The sequence below is a fragment of the Pipistrellus hanaki genome (genome assembly GCF_964339955.1).
Source record: "Pipistrellus hanaki genome assembly, chromosome: 8".
Taxonomy (NCBI): domain Eukaryota; kingdom Metazoa; phylum Chordata; class Mammalia; order Chiroptera; family Vespertilionidae; genus Pipistrellus; species Pipistrellus hanaki.
Window position 1 is genome coordinate 18,756,444 of NC_140510.1, and position 21,877 is coordinate 18,778,320.

Consider the following 21,877-nt stretch of genomic DNA (forward strand, 5'->3'; position numbering starts at 1 on the left):
ATTTTATTTTTAATATATTTTGTTGATTTTTTACAGAGAAAAAGAGAGGGTAGAGAGTTAGAAACATTGATGAAAGAGAAACATCAATCAGCTGCCTCCTGCACACCCCCTATGGGTACATGCCCTTGACCCCTTGACCGGAAATGAACCTGGGACCCTTCAGTCCACAGGCCTACTCTCTATACACTGAGCCAACACCAGTCAGGGTGACTCAGCCATCTTTTTTGAGCCATCTTCTCTGGACAGTAGCCATGAGATGGCGCTATGAGGAGAGGGAGGGTCATGTGCATTCTCCCTCTTAGTGCTGTTCCTGCAGACTGAGAGCAAATTGGAGCAGTTTTTCTTTTCTTTTATTATTTTGAGTTTTGTGCCTTTTAAACATTCAAGGACTCCGATGATAAGAAAATGTTTAAGGGAAAATGAAATGCATATGAAGGTTAAGATACATGTTTCATAGTTTGAATGGCTTTTAAATTATAAGAAAACTGACGCTAAAAGGAGAAGCTGTATTTTTTGTTTTCTCTTAGTATTCATCAGTTTAGAACTAACCTTGCAAATATAGTTTAGATGCTAAGATATATAGTAAATAAGTTAAAATTTGGAAGTTCAGTGGCCTTCATACTATAAATTATTCATGCCATCATAGGTAGCACATATTTCTTGCATAATAGCATTTTTACATTTATGTTATACAAAAAAAGAGAGGAATCTAATTGTTTCTTGTTTCCTCTCACTTTGTTTATTAACTCTTGTATGCCTTTTCAAGTAATGGATGGAAGAATGACTTTCAGTGTTTGCCAAGGAATAATTTAGTGAATTTCAGGCATTTGGAGGAAAGAGAGGCAATATAGTTTAGTGAAGTAAGACACACTCATTTCCAAATTCCAAGCTGCCCTTTCCATCAGTCAGTGGAGATTCTCATTTTACTTATGTGTGTAAGCCCTGCAGCATGGCAAATGGGGAAAGCTTCATCAAGCCTGGTTTCCCATCTTCTGTCCTTGAGCTTCTCGGGAAAAGGGAGGCGATGAGGTATAGGGTTATGGGTAATTAAGATACTAAAAACATGTGGGTGTTTTTAAGAGTAGGATTGCTGTGGCATCCTAACTTAACATGCTTTTGTTCATCATCTAAGTTCTCTATTTCATATATATATTTTTTTCAACATCAGTTTTGGGTTTCTACTGGTATTATCCTTGTTAGTCAGTGACAACAGAGTGATGTGGTGACTACAGGCGTCTAGTAAGCTCTCCTCCATGGAGTTGTGGATCCTGGCTTATGTGAACACAAAAGAAACCATAAAGACATTGGGTCCATTGGCAGAGCCAGTGCATGTCTTGGACTAGAGAGGAAGCTTATGAGGAGAGCAGCATTCATAGCATCCTATACTCAGATAATTTTAGTGTAAGTTATTGTATTTTTTTACAGTAAAAATCCAAAAGTTGATGTAAAATTCAAAGTATGTATATATGAACTAGAAGCCTGGTGCACAAATCTGTGCACAGATGGTATCCCTCAGCCTGGCCTGTGGGGATCAGGTCAAAACCAGCTCTCCAACATCTCCAGGGGGGTCCTGGATTGCTAGAGGGTGGTTCTCGGGTGACGTGCCATGGAATTGGGCTCCCTGTCAAATCACTACAGCTCGGCAGCTCCTGCATTGAGCATCTGCCCTTTGGTAGTCATTATGCATTATAGCTACCAGTTGAAAGGTCTAATGGTAGAACAGTCATTTAGGCTTTTATATATATAGATTCTCAGTTAATCATTTCAGCTTGTGTGCAGTCTTACTGAAATTCCTAATTCTTTTTTTTAAATTTTTATTTATTTTAGAGGAGAAGAGAGAGGGATAGAGAGAGAAAAACATCAATGATGAGAGAGAATCATTGATTGGCTGCCTCCTGCATGCCTCCTACTGGGTATCAAGCCTGCAACCCAGGCATGTGCCCTGACCAGAATTGAAAGTGGGACTCTTCAATCTGCAGGCCAACACTCTTACCTACTGAGCCAAACCAGCCAGGGCTCTTAATTCTTTTAAATCATTCTGATTTCCACTTGAGCCATTTAGAGTGCAGCAGATATGTATTTGGTCTTCCCTCTCTGGTTTACATTTCAATAATTTGGATATATTTTTATATATGCTTGATGTTTGTGTCCCACTAATGAGAATGGCGATTTCCTGTCATAGAAGAGGTAGCCTTAGTAGAGAGCTGGTCCTGCTAGTTAATTACTTTATCAATAATAACAACAGATTAAGGATCAACAACCCTAAAACACAAATCATCACTTTTATCAACACTTCTCTTATATTGCAGAGACTTTTACCCATCATTCTTTAGGTCAGTCCACTTGCTTTGACAGGGATATACAAGTAATTTGTTTATAGAGTTCACTTGGACATTACATTGTTTTAGGTGATTATATATATATATATATATTTTTTTTTTTTTTAACAGAATCAATGGTGTCTTCTAAAAAATGTCCAGACTGAAGTCTTTGAATCAAATCTACATTGTGAATAATTAATCATCCGTGTGTGTGTGTGTGTGTGTGTGTGCACGCTCACACAGACCTATGTGCATTGTACATACCTTGAAAAAAATTCTGTTTGTTTCTGAGGAAAATAATGGTCTGGCTTACTTAGTTCACCTTTCAACAGAAGTGAAATTACTATTCATCGAGATAATGGACTGAGGCACACTTTAAAATTCCATTATACAGTTTCTAAGCATTTGTTGTGTTGTTTTCTAAGGCATTTGGATTTGACATTAGCAGCATGAAATATCCATAGTCTAGGGTGTGTGTGTGTGTGTGTGCGTGTGTATGTATAAAGTTGTTTCGATAAGGGGGCATAGTTCACCTGGTAGACAGATGCTAGCATGTTTACATGGGAGCTGAGGTTGCTGGGCTTCTAGATGGAAGTGAGCCCTTTCCTACATAAATCCATAGTGACCCCTATGGCCCCGTACACTCAGCAGAGCAGGCACCGACAGGCAGACACACACACCATGGCTGCACTCCATTTTAACCCCACAGGAGTCTCTGAGGCACTTCTCTAGTTCCCCATAGCTCCAACTCTGAGTACAAGAGCATCTCCTCATCTGGAGAGTAAGAGGGAGAGTGCAGCATATGCTTCTTACTGTTATTACACATGTCTGTAATTTTCATGTGTGCAAGGGGCTAGAATGTCCCTGTGTGTGCACACAGGTTTGGCTGCTCTAAGGAAGGTCTCCTGGCCAGAGCAATTTAGGTTGTGTAATAATATAGTAACTTAAAATGTTTTTACTTTTTCTGATTCACAAATTGCCATATGATCCAGCAATAGCCTTAGCATAAACTAAAATTAATATTTGTGTTTTCCAACCTTTAGCAAAACCTCAGTTGTGGTAAATCCTACACTTGCATGTTTGCGCCAAAGAAATGTGGCCAGTTCAGTTGTGTAGGTCAGAGGTTTTTGGATTGTATCCAAGAATGCTCCAAAGGTTCCATGAAATATTCTAACAGGCCCCTGAGGACAAAGAGTCAAGCAACAGAGCCCTCTGTTATTCCTGCCGGAGCACTCATTTTCAGGCTTTGCAATCTTGGTATGCAATTCCGGTTTGAAGAAAAGCTTTTGGTTGCTTATTCAAGTTTTCTCTTTGTTTCTGCATTGAGGCAAGCAACAGAGAGCTGTTTACTTGAACGTCATTGCTTGACTCCTTACAGAATAATTTTTACTGATGTGTACTTTGTCATTGCAACCTGGGAGTGTTCTAGGTGTGCATCGAGACTCCACTGTATACTGATTTCCCTTGTCTATTTTATTGGTGACCACCATCTGTATTAAGAGAACTTTTGGGTCAATTCCATAAACAAGGTCATGATTTCTTCTAAAACAATAATTTTAAAAAATACATAATTTTATTCTATGTATATCATGGCTATAGTAGCTATTTCTTTCCTTTGGTCAGTAGGAAGCTCACAGTCAGCTTTGCTCCCACTTTTAGCGCATGTGTGGCTAAATATTTAAGGGAAATAACTTTAATCCTTGATATCTTTTAATCTTAATCATTTTATCCCTTTTTAACTATGACTTTTAAAAAATATATTTTATTGTTTTTTTACAGAGAGGAAGAGAGAGGGATAGAGAGCTAGAAACATTGCTGAGAGAGAAACATCAACCAGCTGCCTCTTGCCCGCAACCAAGGTACATGCCCTCGACAGGAATCAAACCTGGGACCTTTCAGTCTGTAGGCTGACACTATCCACTGAGCCAAACCGGTTAGGGCTCAAATATTTTGTGTGTGAGAGATTCCCTTTCTTTTTTTCTTTTCTTATTACAGAATAAAGTCATTGTCTTGTCCTTAGTCTTTCGATCTCACTTTCTTAACACTACTGCTAAAGCAGTCCTCACCCAATTTTAGACTTTTTGTGTATTTGTATCTTTCTCCTCAAATTGTGAGCTCCTCAAGGAGTTGTGCTAAATAGAAGGTGGGAATATACCATGTATCTGCCAATGGTCTTTTTAAAAATCAAAGTAAACTGAATTAGGGCCTGTGGATTTCTAACATTGATAATGTCTCCATTAGGTAGGGGTTAAAAACATGGCTAATTAACTGCTAACCTTACAATGTGCCCTTTCTTTATGGTAATTGGAAATTTGTAATGCCATCATGAAAAAAGTTCTAGCAGTCAACGTGAGTTTTTCGAATTTCTGTACAGAAGAAACTTACCTGCTTTTCTTTTTTTCTTTTAGGAATAGGCAAGTTGAGAGGCTGAAAATCTGAAGAATGTTTCCAAAGGGTAATGTGGCTGTCATTTGCTGGGTATGGAGGAACATGAGAAAGCTATTTCTATTCCTTTCTCTCTTGCTGTCCCAGGCAGCTCATTTGGAAGGCAGAAAGGATAATCACTTCATCTGGAAACCAGGTAGGAATGTCCTGGCTGTTCCTTTGTCCCATTTTCATTAATGAGAAGAGTATTCTTTCTCTCCTTGCTCTTATTTGTGGAGTAGTGGGAAATATCCAGAGAGGAAAACTAGGTTCTTCATTTCAAATAAAACTTACATTTGATTTTTATTCCTGCATAATTGTCACCTCTATCCTGATGCTTGTTATCCTTCTGAGTTTTCACGTTGCTGTCAATTAAATATATGATTTCCGTAGTTACATCTGCTTCTCCTTTGGCAGATATCTCACCACTGTGCAGTACACAGGTAGCCAGAGTGACACCTGAATTTAGCTGATATCCTCAGCTTAAAATGTCTTGAACCATTTCCATATGTCTCTTTCTTTTAGGGTACAAACCAGTTAGCTACTTATCATTGACTACTTTCTAATAAGCCTGTATTCCTAGGTTTGAGAGCATGAAAAATTTTCCTAACCATATGGCTTATTAGTTGTGACTCTAAAGTCACCGTGATGTGTTCTGTACAAAACCAAATGAATAGGGTGAATTGAGTTTGGAGGCTTTCATATAACTTATGTTTTTCTCTAAATACTTCCTTAATTTGGCTGTAGGAAAGATCTGCTGAATTTAATTTTAAAGACTGATAATTTATTAACTTGTATTATTGAACCGTAGACATCTTGGTGCTTTGTATCACTGATGTTTTTCTTTGCTCTAGATTTTAATTTTCTTAAAGCTCCATAATCAGATCATATAAAATATGTATTACTGTTTCAAGAGTCCATTCTTATGAATACAGATAACTTATATACTTAATAACTTGGAATGGAAAATGTGATGTTGTAGAAGATGTATGGTCCTCAAAGAGTTTTCATTTTAGTCTCATCATCTGTAAATTAAATAGACTGCAAATGTATCGTGTCAGCAAGAAAATATGTGTAAAAGATAAATTTGTAATATTTAAATGACTTTGCAAGAATAAAGTAAATTATGCTGTAAAGTATATTAAGTAAAAAACCCAGCACCATTAGAGATACAGTCTGGAGGAAAATTTAATTGCATTAAAGTCACTATAAATTAATTTAATTGTGGGCTCTAATATCACATTAGTGATTTGCATTTTTACCATGGTAGTTTTAGGAAGCTTTGGAAATAGTTCTAAAAGTCAATGTTGTATTTCTATGAATCAGGCTACTTTGTTTTAATCACTAAAGACTAAATATTTTACAAAAAAAAATCTTTAATTTAAATCTTTATTGGTGAAAGTATTACATATGACCCCTTTTTTCCCCCATTGATCCTTTCTAGCCTGCCCCCATTCCCCACCCCAAAAACGTTCTCAAAAAAGTGCAGTTAAAATGGAAAGTAGCCAATCTGAAATATGAAAATGTGAACCATGAGGAAGAAAAAAAGATACCTACTAAGAAGGGCTGCTGGTGGCTAACTGTGCTCTAAATTTAAAACAAACAAACAAACAAACAAACAAACAAAAAACATACAAAGAAAAAACAGCCCAGTGGCTGTTTTGGCACAGCTGCCTCTCCTCAAACTGCACTTCATGAGCTCAGCACTGAACTGCCTATCTGCACTTAGCTTTTTCCATCTGAGCCAGGCCTTCTAAAGGGGTTCCTGCAATCCTATTTCAACGAATAAAACCAAGGCTCTCCCCATTCAACTGAAGTTATGCAGCTCTGGCCAATCAGAGAGGCTTTATTCTGACCAGTCAGGACAGTGCCCTTTGGACTAATCAAACTTCAAGGATTTGGAGTCCTTATTTGCATGGGAATTGGTCAGTCAGGGGCTGTCCACATAAGCCAGCTCCCCTCTGGCTTAGGGGTAGACTTCCCCTTTACACCAAGGGTAGTCTTATGCATCTCCGTGGCTGAGCTGAAACACGGAAGAAGTCTCAGGAGAGAAGCTCGAAGCAGAGTAGCCAACCAGACCATGAGGAGCAGAGCTGCGCAGAGTAGTCAGTGCGGGACGGCTCCAGGGCTGCCTGGCACTGAGCTATACTACAGCATTGCCATATCACAATCCAGCTGTTGTGCACTGAATAGTTTCCTTCTCCACTGCACCCCAAATTGGGATCCCTGTTTGGGTTGAATTAGTGCCAATGAGCATCTGTTGACAAATGAGAAGTTTTAAGAAAATGCGCTCGTTTTGAACAAAATTTTAAAAGTAAGTCTGCTTTTCTAAAAGTAGGTCAATGAAACAAGATGATATAAATCCACTCTGCAATAGATGATACTTTGTTAATGGTCAAAGCATTTGATTTTATTTTTGCATTGCGTATTATTTACTTGAAGTTGACCAGATATTTTTAAAGTAGAAAAACTTTAAAAGATACAAAATTAAAAACAAAGATCATACCTGTGTATATAAATCACAAAAAGCACACACACGCAAATCACTATTATCATTAATTAGGGTTCTGCCGAGAAAATAAATGGTGCTTGCAAAGTAAGTAATTAAGAATAGTTTAATAAAAGGATCATTTGCTCAAGTGGGAATGTGGGAGCAGGGTTGAAGAACAGCTACAAGGAATTGTAGAGTGCTCCCTGGGCTAGAACTGCATTAATCTTTATGATTTTCAGGACTTGGGGGGGGGAGGAGGAGAGAAAGAAAATGGTTTCTAGAATCTGGGGAGAAAGCTCTATGGAGATAATGCCAGACAAGGGCATAATCAACTTGCAGCAGAAGTATGGAGGGGCAAGCACAAACCTTGTCCTTAATCTTCTACCCGGGTTCTCATTGGCTGAATCCAACCAGAAGCCACAACACAAGGGAGCCTATTGATGTGTCCACAGAGACAGCCTCCTGGGCAGGTAGCATGGTGAAGGACAGTGGGGAATGTTAATATGAAAACACCAAATTCATATATATGCATATGTGCATACCTATGCACACTTTGCTTCATGCAATCAGTCATGCTTTGCATGTTTTTATAGTTTGCTTTTTGTCATATAATGATGTCTTGATGAATGTTACTTTTCAGTTCAAATGGATCAATTTCATCTTCTAACGGTTACATAGTATTATTTTATATTCTATTCCATAATTTATTTAACCAGCATCCCATTGCTTTATTTTTTTTTTCCTCTATTGCTTGGAATTTCATTGTTTTTTAGTGTTTTGCTATTATAAATAATACTGACATAAATACAACATTATTTTAAAGATAAACAGTAAATCAATTTGAGGATCCATTGAACAATTTTGGGTAATCACCTTTAAAGACAGCCCAAACATCTTAGATTCTATTCTCTACTTATGACTAAGTTTATTATATTTTATTTGGATTAAAAAATGTACTGCACTGAAATTTGCTGAATTCTTTGGAGTGTGTTATCAGATTTGCTGAATTCTTGAATTACCAGCCATCCAAGTCCAATGTAATCTGAAGTTGAACAGATTTCCAGGGAGACCCACTTAAATATACTTTGTTTCAGAAACCTAGAAACCATTCTTTGGTTTAGATTTTAGTGTCAACCACTAAAGCTCTTTGCTGGTATCTTTTGTTTTCCCCCGAGTCCATAGATGTTAGTCAACCTCATCCAATTTACAGGCATTTCTCAGTGAGTCTTGGCTTTGGATAAACAATGGATTGATGAATCCTAAGAGAATGATATATATGTTGCTGAGGATTTCTGTTCTCAGGGAGAGACAAGAGCTGTAGGCTGCAGGATCATTGATCTGGCAAGTATGTTGAATGCCTGTCATCATTGTGCTGCCATCCTCTCATCTATATTTAGTGTCAGGCAGTGTGTCTTGCATGCCAAGAAAGAAGGATCACGTCAGCAACAATATCAGATAAGGAGTGATGTTGGTGGTTTTAAGTAAATGTAACTATTCATGTCTACACACGTTGTGGAGATGAACAGGTCATAATTCTGAAGTCACAGTGACTAATGGTCTCTGTAAAAAAAAGTCCTCAGTGTTGGAGGCTTGTTCATTCCACTAATACTTGACGAGTCCTTATGATGTGCAAGGTACTATTATAGGCACATGAGATAAATCAAGAATACAATAGACAAATCCTTGGTCTTCATAAACAGGGTGAAAAACGTAATCAAGAAGTTAATTGTTACGTGGTGTTAAGTGCTTAGAAAGAAAGATAAGGCAAGGAGGAGAGACACACAGTGATAGGTGAGAGATGGAACTTTGGCAAGGAGGAGAGACACACAGTGATAGGTGAGAGATAGGTTATAGGGTGACTCACTGAGGAAGTGAATTTGGGTAGAGACTTGAAGATAGTGAGGGGCCAGTCATGGAGACATCAAGGTGAAGAGTATTCCAGTTGGAAGGAACTGAGTCAGAAGGCCTTGAGGCAGGAGCATGTGTGGTATGTTTGAGGACCAGAGAGGGGCCAACATGTGGAGCAGAGTGAACATGGGGATTGTGACTGTACAATTGATCGGAGAAGAATGGGACCTGAATCAGATATGTCCTCATAGGTCAACAGACAACAGGAACAATAGTGACTCATGGGGGAGGAGGTGAGGAGTGCAAAGTGATGGGGGTCAATGAGGAAAGAAGGACATCTGTAATGCTTTCAACAATGAAGATAATTTTTTTAAAACATACTTTTGGCGTTTGCTCTGGATGAGATAGAAAGACACTGGAGAGTTTTGAGAGAATAGTGACATGACCCAACTTTCCTTTCAGTAAGATTTTAATAGAATCATTGTGGGCAGTCAGTGAGAATAGTAGAAGGGGGAGACTAATTAGGAGGCAACACACAAATAAAGAGGAGAGGTTACAGCTTGAACCAAGGTCAAGGCAGTGAAGATGGTGGAAAAGGATTGGACTTTGGAAATATTTAAGGCCTTGCTTTTCAACCAGGGGTAATTTTTTTCCTGTAGGGGACACGTGGTAATATTTGGAGGTCTTTCTGATTGTCACTACTGGGGTGTGCTGCTGACATCTGTGAGTAGAAGCCAGGGATGCTGCTAAACATCCTATGTACAGGACAGCTCCCCACAACAAAAAATTACCAGGCCTCACAATGTCAACAGTGATTGGGAAACCCTGGTTTAAGGTAAAACTATCTGGATTTACTGATGTGTAGGAGGGGGTAGAGATACCAGGGTGATACTAAAGCTTTTCCCTGAGCCACTGGAAGAGTCGATTTGTCATCATTTAATATGGACTGACTATGGAGGAGCTGGTGTGGAGGAATTACAATATTAGGACATTGGTATTGAATGTATTGAAGTTTTGAATCTGTTAGAAATTTCTGTGGAGATGTTGACCAGGCAGGTGAATATGTGGATCTGAATTCTGGAGAAAGGTATTTCTTAGAGATGTGAATCTGAACAATACTAGCAAAGAGGTAGAAATTCAATGTGTAGCCTTAGAAATAAAGAGGTAGCCTTGAAATGTATGATTCTGTATATGTAGAGAATACATTTCCAAAATGTACTTCCTTTGGGTCAAGTGACATTTAAAAAATTATTGTGGTAAAATACACATAACATAAACTTTACCATTTTAACCATTTAAAAGTATACAATCCAGTGACATTTAGTATATTCACAATGTGATAGAAGCATCACCATTGAGTGGTTTTAGAACATTTTCATCATTCCAAATTACATTTGCAAGTGAGTTTATGATAAAGAATGAAAAAAATTTTGTGCTATGAATAATAAAGTCTGAAAAAAACCCCACATATTTTCTCTTTGTGGATGTTCTTTTAATTGTATTAAGTCATCATAAGAGATCACTCTAGTGTACTAAACAGATCTAGAGCCTTGCACACATACAGAAACAGATTTAAATCCTGTCTCTAAACAGAAGAAAGATATTGCTCCTCTCTAAGCTTTATTTATTCATCTGAAATTGAGGGTAATAAATACTTCACAGACTGTTATGAAAATTAAGTAAAACAATATATGGAAATAGCTAATATATAGTGTCTATTCAATAAATATTAGCTATTATTTGTCATTATCTATGTAATAAAAGCCTAAGTGACCATTATGGTGGAATGACCAAAACAACCAGTCACTATGATGCGTACTGACCACCAGGGTGCAGAGGTTCAATGCAGGAGCTAACCCCTGTGGTCAGTGCCCTTCCACAGGGGGCGTGCCTCTCAGCCAGAAGTCAGGCTCATAGCTGGCAAGTGCAGCAGTGGTGGCAGGAGCCTCTGCTGTCTCCATGGCAGCACTAAGGAGCAGCAAGCCGAATGTTAAAATGCAGTGAGCGTGCAGGCAAAGGGATGTCTGACTGCCGGCTTAGGGAGAGGGATGTCTGACTGCCGGCTTAGGGAGAATGAGCCAAAGCCAGCAAGTGGACATCCCCTAAAGGCTCCTGGTCTATGAGAGGGCACAGGCCAGGCTGAGGAACACCCCCACACACACTCGAGTGCATGAATTTCATGCACCTGGCTTCTAGTTATATAATAATTGTATGTTTAAAATAGTCTGCTTTTTTTGCTTTTCATTTTATACATATTTCTCTTCCCTAGACACACAACAGAGAAAGCTCAGTTTGATAGCTACATAGATTTTTTTAAATAAATGTATTTTTATTGATTTCAGAGAGGAAAGGAGAGGGAGAGAGAGATAGAAACATCAATGATGAGAGAGAATCATTGATTGGCTGCCTTCCACATGCCCCCTACTGGAGATCAAGCCTGCAACCCAGGCATGTGCATTGACTGGAATTGAACTGGGACCCTTCAGTCTATAGGCAAGTGCTCTATTCACTGAGCCAAACCAGCTAGGGCAATAGCTATATAGATTTTATTAATTGTCTAATTTCACTGATTGTTTAGGTCTGAAATTTTCTATATGATTGACTCTTAGAAAGTTATAATTTCAGTAGCTCCTTCACAGTGAATAAAAAGGGTCAAAATAATCAACTGTATTCTAAGAACTAAGTAAATAAGTTGGAATTAATCTTCTTAGGAGAAAAAGAGAAGAGAGAAATAGACTATTAAAATAAAATAAATTAAGAAAAAGGGATCTTACATAAGTTAATGCTTAGTTATAGCTTAAATAATAATGTTTTCATTGTGGAAAATACTTTGAGATAAAATGTATGAAAATATGTATATTTTAAGTTTAGGAATCTTAGAGAAATAAAATGTTCTTAGTAGGGAGCTAATTTTGAATATGAGCTAGAAATCCATGAAATATTTCTTTTGGGAATTTGATTAAATTGAAATCATTTTAATTATTTTTATGAATATTAATTTATCTTAGAGGCATGTGTTTAATGAACTCTCAGTGGTGTTATTTCTGTGATATCAAAAGCATAGGAAAACATGGCATGGGATTTATGGCAGAAAGTTCTAATTACTTTTCTTAGAGACCATAAGTACTAATTTTATCATGCTCCTGATAAGTCTGAAACAGTCTATATTATCCAAGTAATCTATATATATAAAAGCCCAGTGACCAGGGGGAATTATTGGAATACGTAACCAGAACCACTGGTTGACTAGTTGTTATGATGTGCACTGACCACCAGGGGGCAGAAACAATGCAGAAGCTGCCACCAGCTGGTCTGTGTACTCCCACGGGGGAGCGCTGCTCAGCCAGAACCTGGACTCATGGCCGCACTACAAAGTGGCAGCAGCAGGCACAGCAGCCAAGATGAGCATGAGTCACACGGTGCCCAGTCTTGGTTTGGGTTCCTCCCTGGCTGCCTGCTGCTTGGTGCACTGCTATGGCCCTCCGGAGATATCTGGCTGAAGGAGATCAGGCCTAAACTGGAAGTCAGACATCCCCTGATTGCTATTTAACCATCATTGGTTTCCTGAAGGCTTTTCAAAAGCCTCTTTCAGGGAAGGCTTTTCTTTCCCCCCTAGTAGCATGCAATTCAAAGCATTAGCCACAGAGCCACCACCGTGGATCCGCCCAATCTCTTGGGGCAAGTACCGCGGGTGCAGTCCCTGTGACATTCCCCTCCCAGGATGATGCTGCACTCCCTAACGTCCCACACACCAAGAGATAAATGTGGATTCTCAAAGGCAGGCCCTTCGAGGAGCTTCATCTGGGGGATGAGAGGAGTTACTCACTTCTGACACCCCACTCTTTGCTTTAAGGCTGCATTCTCCCTCCCTAACACATGTTGCTTGAAGTACATGATGGTTTGTGTTTAGATATGTGATAACTATGGGGAAAGCAAAGTTTTGTGCTTTAGAATAAAAGAGTCTGGAGTCTTTGGGAAGGTTTCTCTTTCTCTTTCTCTCTCTCACACACATACACACACACTCACTCCTTCCTCCCCTCTTCCCTGGTCCATTCCCCAAAAGATCCCAGATTGCAACAGGGCACAGGCCAGGCTGAGGGACACTCCTCCAAGCACAAATTTTGTACACCAAGCCTCTAGTCTAGTATAAAATAAACAACTCTCCATTCCCCTCCTAATGTATGCTTCCCTGAGGACAGAGATCTTTGCTGGTTTTATTGACTGATAAATTCCAAGTACCAATAACATAAATAGCTGTTATATGAAACATAAAATTTGTGCACTGGGGTGGGGGGTGTCTTTAAGCCCAGCCTGCACCTTCTCCAAGCTGGGACATCTCTCTCACAATCCAGGACTGCTGGCTTCTAACCAGTCGCCTGTCTGATTGCCCCTATCCGCTTCTGCCTGCCAGTCTGATGACCCCCTAACCACTCCCCTGCCAGCCTGAATGATGCCTAACTGCTCTCCTGTCAGCCTATTTGCCCCTAACTACCCTCCCCTGCAGGCCTGGTCCCCCCAAATGCTCTCCCCTAAAGGCCTGGGTCTTCCCAAACTTCCCTTTCCTGAAGGCCCAGTTGCCCCCAACTTTCCTCCTCTGTCAGCCTGGTTACCCCTAACTGCTCTCCCCTGTAGGCTTGATTGCCTCCAACTGCCCTCCCTTGCAGGCCTGGTCCCTCCCAACTGCCCTCCTCTGCTGGCCATCTTGTGTTGGCCATCTTGTGTCCACATAGGGGCAGCCATCTTTGACCACATAGGGGCAGTCATGTTGTATATTGGAGTGATGGTCAATTTGCATATAACTCTTTTATTAGATAGGATAGAGGCCTGGTGCATGGATGGGGGCCAGCTTGTTTTCCCCTGAAGAGTGTCCCAGATTGGGGTGGAGGTTCCCTTGGGGTGTGGGGCAGCCTAGGCAAGGGCCCTATGATAGTTTGCAGGCCAGCCATGCCCCACCCCCACCCCCACCCCCCCTACCCCTGTCACTCAAGCAAAGGCCCTGGCATGTGGGATTTATTTATCTTCTATAATTGAAACTTTGTAGCCTTGAGTGGAAGCCTTGATCCGCCCAGGGTGTGGGGAAATCTTAGCATTCTCCATTATGAGGGAAACCCAAGCCTCCTGTTCGCTCTGTGGCCATAGCCATCTTGGTTGGGTTAATTTGCATACCGTACTCACTCCTGATTGGCTGGTGGTTATAGCTTGTGGGTGTAGAGAGTGATTATTAATTGCATATTGCTCTTTTATTATATAGGATGTCTGCATCGCTATTGTTCTCCACTGGGCCAGGCAGGGTACTATGCTTTTATACTTTTTTTCTTTCAGCTTTTTACTTTACACAGAACTTATATTTGAAAACAGAACCTCATCTTTTGCTTCACCTTCTTTGAGCTTACATACCCATTTTTTATTTTTTTGACACTCTCGTGCACTGCTCCAAACCATGTGTCATGGTTTCCTTCGCGAGTCCCTTCCCCCTGACACAGTCTGGCTTGCTACACAGTTGTCATCTTCGGAACCTCCTTGCATTTCTCATCTTGCACCCCATTGCTTTATTTTCTGAAACTGCTAGTCTTATCGTGTAGAACTGCCAAAATAGGGTACTTTTGAAGTAATTTTTCACATCTGAAAGATTCTCTGTGCTTGTCATATTTTGACCGAGAGTTTGCATATGGAGTTCAAGGTTAAAGAGCATGTTTTCTGGTGAATTTTGAAGGAAATTCTGTGTTCTAGCCTCCAGTGTTGCTACTAAGAAGTTTCATGTTATTCTCATCTCATCTCTTTTCACCTTACATGTTTGTTTTCCTCTCTGGACTTTTCTTTTTACCATAGAATTCTGAAATTTCATGATTACATACTTTTGGGAGTCCTTTCTCCTGTACTGAGTTGGCAATAGGATAATATTTCAATCACTATGCCCATGTCCTACAGTTCTGATATGTATTTTCTATGTTTCTACCCCCCTCTTTTCTCTTTTTCTTGTGAACTTTTTTAGACAGTGGTTGCAAGTATCCTCAACTTCTAGATATTTTTTCTACTTTTTCTTTTGTTTGTGTTTTTCTAATTCCTAAATTTTTATTATCCTTCTTCTTCCAGCCCTTTCAGTGTATTTGTTCTCCTCAAGAATGTCCTCAGAGGAGATGGATTTTGCTCTCCGTGGAGACTGAGGAAAAGACAGAGGAAGGGATCTGAGGGGTTAATTAGTTCCATATGTAGACTTTTAATTATTCCCCATAAAGCTGCAAGCTTTACTCCTTTCACTGTCTCTAGACCCCAGACCTTCTCAGAGTCCTACAAGTATAAATGGGCTTTACTTGTTGCTGCTGCCAAACTCTTCTGTAGGCATTAACCTTCAGCTTACTTCCTATTGGCAGAGCGCTTACTGCCCCTCTATTTGCTCTCCATGCTCCAGAATGGGTTGCTTTCTGTTCTTTGCCTATAGCTCTGTGTTCTTGACCCTTATTGAGTTATATCTTTTAGTGCCTTTACTGTCATGTCAGTGGGGTATTAGGAGATTAGGAGGGAGTGAGAATATGTATTTGTTTCATGTCCCTCAGTTAATGGGAAGTCTCTCTATTGCTATGTATTGGTTAAGCTTCTCTTCTTAGCAACAAAAAATGAATATGAACTAACCATGTCATTCTTATGTTTCTTTTGCTGTTTGAGTTACTCTGGTAAATAAACTGTGGTTAGTGTAGGGAATCTGAAATACTATTACTCTCTTATATTGATCATTTTTGCCCCAAAAGAGGAAAATAATAAACTATTGTGGAAGTAAGTAGTTTTGGATTTCACTCATGGGTACACTTTACTAGAATGGTAACATAAGAAATGGTAAGAATGACATATGGATACTGGTGTGTGTGTGTGTGTGTGTGTGTGTGTGTCCATCCTCAGGGTTAATAATTTTTTAATTGAATGCAGCTGCTCAAAGATTTTTGTTGCTTAACATATGCACTATGTTGAAAAGAAGTGGCTGCATTTTTAATCTTAAAGAAAACCATTTGAGGCTTAATTATTTACCTGTGTTTTTAGAGAACCTGTGAATAGTAAAGATGCTGATGCTACATACTAAGCAGACTGATGGGTTTCAGAGCAGGGACACTGGGTCAGACTGAGTGCTAAGCTAAACTGTGGGCAACCTCAATTTTATGCCTTTGCTTTCTCATCAGTAAAGTGGGAATAAATTAGAAAATCTGAGTAAAACATAGTTCATACTCTGTAATACATACTCAGAGCACATTATCTATACTCAAAATAAATATTTCATGATCAAAATCATAACTCAGTACTCATCATTATTTTTATTGTTGTTTAATGTTTGCTACTTTATGAGATGTATGCCCTTCCCACCTTCTGTCATGTAGAATATACTTTAGTTTGCATATATAAACATACACCTATATCATTTATTTTAAAAGGTCATTTGTTATTAGTTTACTTCACTTTAAAGTTTATTTTCTAAAATAAGTATTTCCATTTTATTGCTTATTTCTAGTGATATTTTTCATGTTCCTTAGCTATTTCTAGTATTGGACCTCTAATATTTCCCCTGGCATTTCCATTCATAACACTCTGTATTATTGTTTTCAAAACAAGGGCTATGGGATTCTATCAGAGCAATTACCAGGCAGAATGCAATCTCAAAGATTTCTCAAGAGCCAAGAATGTGTGGCCTGTTTGACCAAACCTGGATTTGAACGTAGATGGGTCTATAAGATTGACTTCTATCTTCACACTCAAAATGAGAAAAAGTGAGGATGCAAGCAACACTTTTATATTTAATAATAGGTAAAAATAATATTATATTATAATACCTTTTATTTATCTTATATACTCCTCACAAATCCTGAGACATAGTCAGGTTTTCTCATTTTTTCAGGAATAGACTGAGTTTGAAGAGCACACATGTTGAGTAACAGAACTGAGACTAGCCCAGTGCCTTTTCCCTATTTGAATCTTCATTTTTCAAAGGTCTTTCATTTTCTGCTTTGAAATTTTTATTGAAACTGCTAATGATATTGCTGAGTAGAGAGGCTCATGAACCAAAAATATTACTACTCTTTAAGTATTTCCTCAGATTTCATGTTAACTGGTTATCATTTTTGGTGGTTAATAATCTAGATACATGTTTATAAGCGGAGGCTTCTTTTTTTTCAGCTGTTACAATTCTATAATGTTTAGCATGAAATATTATTTTAGCAACTTTATTGAAGTATAATTTATATACCCCAAATACACTCATTTAAAATGTACATTTCAACTATTTTAACTACATTCACTAAATTGTGCAACCCTCATCACAATCTAACTTCACACTTAATCCCTTTCCTACCCCAGCCTTAGGCAACCACTGGTCTAGTCTCTGTCTCTATAGATTCGCCTTTTCTGGAAATGTCATATAAATGTAATAACACAGGATGCATTATTTTTTTGTGATTGACTTTAATCACTTAGAAGAACATTTTAACTTGATATTATGGCATATATCAATATTTCATTCCTTTATATTGCTGAATAGTACATTCTCTATTGATATAGCATTTTTTTATTTATTCATGAATTGATGGGCATTTGGTTTGTTTTCACATACTTGGCTGATATGCTTTCCTCATTGCATTGACTTGGCATGTTTGTGAAAATCAGCTAACTATAAATATAAGGCTTTATTTCTGGACTTTAAGCTCTGTTCCCCGGATCTATGCCATCCCTGTGCCAGTACTATACTGTCTTGATAACCAAAGCTTATCATGATAACTTTATAATAAATTTTAGTATTAGGAAGTGAAAACCCTTCAACTTTTTTTGTCCTTAAACATTGCTTTTGCTATTCTGAGTCTTTTGCATTTCCATTTCAATTTTAGGGTAAGATTGTCAATTTCTGCATGAAAGCCTGCTGGAATTTTCATACAGATAATGCTGAATCTATAGAATAACCTAGAAATAATTGCCATCTAGAGAATATTGAGTCTTCCAATCTAGTTTGAGAGCTATTGTGATTCTGTTTCTGTAAGCTCTATTCAAAGATCAACCCAAATGCCTGTGTCTGGTGCTCTATAATTCTAGCCTCCTGGGAGTTAAATTTCTTGCTTTTGTTTTAGTTTTAATCAATATTGTATATTATTAAATACTTCAACTACAATTGATCAATCAACTGGATGGCATAAAGATGTTTATTGTATTCTTAAATGTGATTTTGAAACTGTATTTTGGCACTGTAATTTTTCTTCTAAGAACACCTGCCCAATTTTATAAGGTAAATCTATTGAAGAATGTATTTCAATTAACATGAATCAATTTTTTCAAGAATATGCATATAGTTTCCAGTGAAACACAGCTATATTTACTGTCTGGAATTAGTGGGAGGTTTTAAAAAGTTCAAAAAGTAAAAGTAAGTGAGGATCTTGTTTATTATATCCAAGTGAGTTTGTGTTATAGTTGTAAGTGGAGCTCCTAAAGTTGCTGGTGGGAAAATTTCAGGATTATGAATAACTGGACATTCATATGTTTGATACCTCCCAGCATTATCGTAAGTTCAGAAAATCAGATGGATTCTGGTTTTCCTAGGAGAATATTACATGTTGAGTATTGTAAATTGATATTAAGATCCAATCATTGAATAATTTAAACAAAGTGTGAGTTCTGTAGTTGTAGGCATGTTGAGAGTATGCTGGTAGAATCTTAGCTGTCAGCTCCCTGCACATAAGCATGTCTGTATGGCTAGACATGAAAAATCACTTTTCAAATTAGAACTTAATAAAAACTTCCCTAATCTGAACACTAAGCTCTACTCCCTGTTCGATTAGTGGTTTCATTTCTTTCCCAGCAGTTGGGTAATGATTATGGCTCCAGATGCAATGAAAGTGATAAAGAGATTGATTAATTTCACTTGAAAGAATATATGTTCAAAGAGAATCCAATTGGAACGCCATGAATGAAGATGGGACATGTTTGCCGCTGAGAGGTATACCCTTACTTTGTATCCCATTGCTGCTGAGAGTAAATCCAATGGGATCTCTATCCACTTGGCCCTATAGACTATGGGGTCTTGCTCATAACCCAGTATACAAGTGTATAGTGTGTCTCTTCTTGCTGCCTTTCTCTGTCTTTGTAATACACTACTAGTGACAGTCAAAAAGATTCCTTTGTCTCCTTTACCCTAGGGATGCCTTTGAGTTGTGTGTTGTTATTGATCAATACAAACAAGATTTTCTCCAGACTAGGGATTAATGCAGAACACACACACACACACACACACACACACACACACACACACACCAAAACCTCTCTATAGTTTAGTGTGGAAAACATTTTGAATATTAAAGCAGTGTGATCATAAAGAAAAGCCTTTTATTACATTTTATAAAAATCAATAAAGGGTTTGTTTATTTAATGCTTTATCAGCTTATATTTATTGAATATTTCATATTTCCAAGGACACTTTATCATAAATATGACTTTCCTCTACTACTCTTTTTATTTTCATGCATTCTGCAACTTTTTAAATACTTTTGACAATTTAAAAGTGATTGAAAAGTTACTTTTTAAGATAAAAATAAAACATCTAAAATGTTAATGAAAGAAAGATCACAGATGTGATTTTAGCATGGATCTCAAATGTAGTGAGTTTTGTTTTTGCTTCTGTAAATCAGCAGGCATATGTTCCTGGGTAAATAAAATACATGCGTTCTCCTCTTGAGAAAGTCTCACATACAAATCTCCATCATAAGCCATGAGGTGAGAGAACATATACATTCATGATACTTCTTAGAAAAAAGCGTGATTTTTACTTAGTGATACTGTAAGTCCAGAAAGTATTCTTATTTCTTGAATTTTCTGATTGTTTTTATTTTAATATATTTTTATTGATTTCAAAAAGGAAGGGAGAAGGAGAGAGAGAGAAACATCAATGATAAGAGAGAGCCATTGATTGACTGCCTCCTGCCCACCCCACACTGGGGATCAAGCCCGCAACTTGGGCTTGTGCCCTTGGTTGGAATCAAACCTGGGATCCTTCAGTCCTCAGGCCAATGCTCTATCCACTGAGCCAAACTGGCTAGGTCTGATTGTTTTAATAGAGAATAGTATTGTTCTGAAATATCTTAGGTTCCTTTTCTTGCCTGTATGCTTAAAGGTTAAGATTCTATTCATGCATCAAACAGTCCTTGGGTGTCACTTTATGACAGGTGCTCTGCTAGGACAATTGCAAAGTGGAGCAAGACACAGCCCCCACTTGGAGCATGTAGACTCCCCACTTCAAAGGCCCATTCTGAGAGAACATCAAGAGGAATTTCCCTCTAAGTTATATTGATGCAAAACTTGGGATGTCTTAAGAATATATCCTTTCCTCGGTGCTTCTTATTTTTTAAAACTCTAGAATATTGCCCGAGAAAGCCTAAGTGCTTCCTAATCATTAAATAATGGAATAGACAGTAAAGTTGGTAATGGTGGGTAACAAGATTAGTGGAAAGGGGACACTTAAGAAGAATTTTATGGGTATTTAAATAATCCTCAGCACTTACAGTAGGTTACGATTTTTAAATCTACTGGTGGATGCAATACAGTTCTTTAACCCCCTCTGATATTTGGGAGACATTTCCATTGGGGTGAATTTTGACGAGAAGCGATTCCCCCAGGGAGTTATATTTATAACTCTTAAAAGAAACTGTGTTCTCACCAGTATTTTTGCAAATCAATAATGCCTTTTTTAAAGTTTTTTTTTTGAAAAAGTAGTTTGTATTCAATATTAAAGGCAGTAATACAGTAAAAGTTAGGTTTTACCATATGTTATTCCATCTTTGTTAGAATCTATGATTTGTTTGCCCTTGATTAATTTTGAAATAGATGAGCCAGCTTTCAGAGCAGGAGGATGATCTAATTATTACAGAACCCAAGGCTCAGAATCAGATTTAAAGGTATATTCAGAATGAATTAGTGAACAGATGCAGAATATGTGTTGCTGATACTTTATATACATGTGCTCACCCAAAAGTAATGCATTTCCCTTCAAGTCTTTTTTATTTTTTTAAATTTTTTTAGGTCCATCTGATTTTATTTTATTTTCCCCTTCAGGTCTTTAACATTAAATGTCAAAAGGTTGAAGTTAACAGTGCCTCTTAATTTGGAATTAAGTCTCATAGTGGGAATTCTGAGGTTATTAAGGAATCTAGAACATGAAAATGAAGGGGAGGACAAATGCAGTGCTGGAATTATTGGAAGATCAGGGACTAAGTTTTAAGGTGATTAAAATAGAAATCTGAACACCAATGTCAGTGCTGACACAGGAGACCTGCTGATATACAAATTATTACTTTAGTAGTTTCATAGTTTGCTATGATTGTTTGAATCACTAAGAAATATTAATTTAAGCCAATGTTTTCAAATAATTTTGGCGCTGGAAGGCACCTTGAGATTAGTTTTTATTTATTTACTAGTGGCCCAGTGCACTAAAATTGTGTATTTTATAAGGGAATTAGAGGAAATATTTTAATATTGCTTTTTGCCCTTTCTCTATAATAGAAGTGTCAGAGATAAAAGAAAATTAGTAAAATGTATATGAAAATCTTCCTCCTGTCAGAGTCTGGGGCATGCTGCAGGACCCAGAATCAAGTCCCTGCCTACCTGCGTGTGCCTCAAAATCATGAGTGACCTAGACCTGGCTGGCCCCACCCCCATCAAACCCCACTAGATGTGGGGGGCACAGCCTCAGGTCCCCTAACCTGGTGCCAGGTGTGGGGGGGTGTAGCCTCAGGTCCCCCAGCCAAGCCCAGGGTGGGGGCAGAGCCTCGGGTTCCCT

At 38.2% G+C, this 21,877-nt stretch overlaps 1 protein-coding gene across 2 annotated transcripts in view; it reads left to right on the plus strand.

The window, feature by feature from the left end:
- Positions 1–21,877, plus strand: part of THSD7B (thrombospondin type 1 domain containing 7B) — a 959,962-nt gene that overhangs the window by 245,434 nt on the left and 692,651 nt on the right. For both annotated transcript variants that reach the window (XM_084891907.1, XM_084891906.1), the window contains one exon: positions 4,730–4,902. In XM_084891907.1, coding sequence (XP_084748033.1) covers positions 4,764–4,902 — 139 coding nt within the window. In that variant the 5' untranslated portion in view covers positions 4,730–4,763. The remainder of the gene's footprint in view (positions 1–4,729; positions 4,903–21,877) is intronic.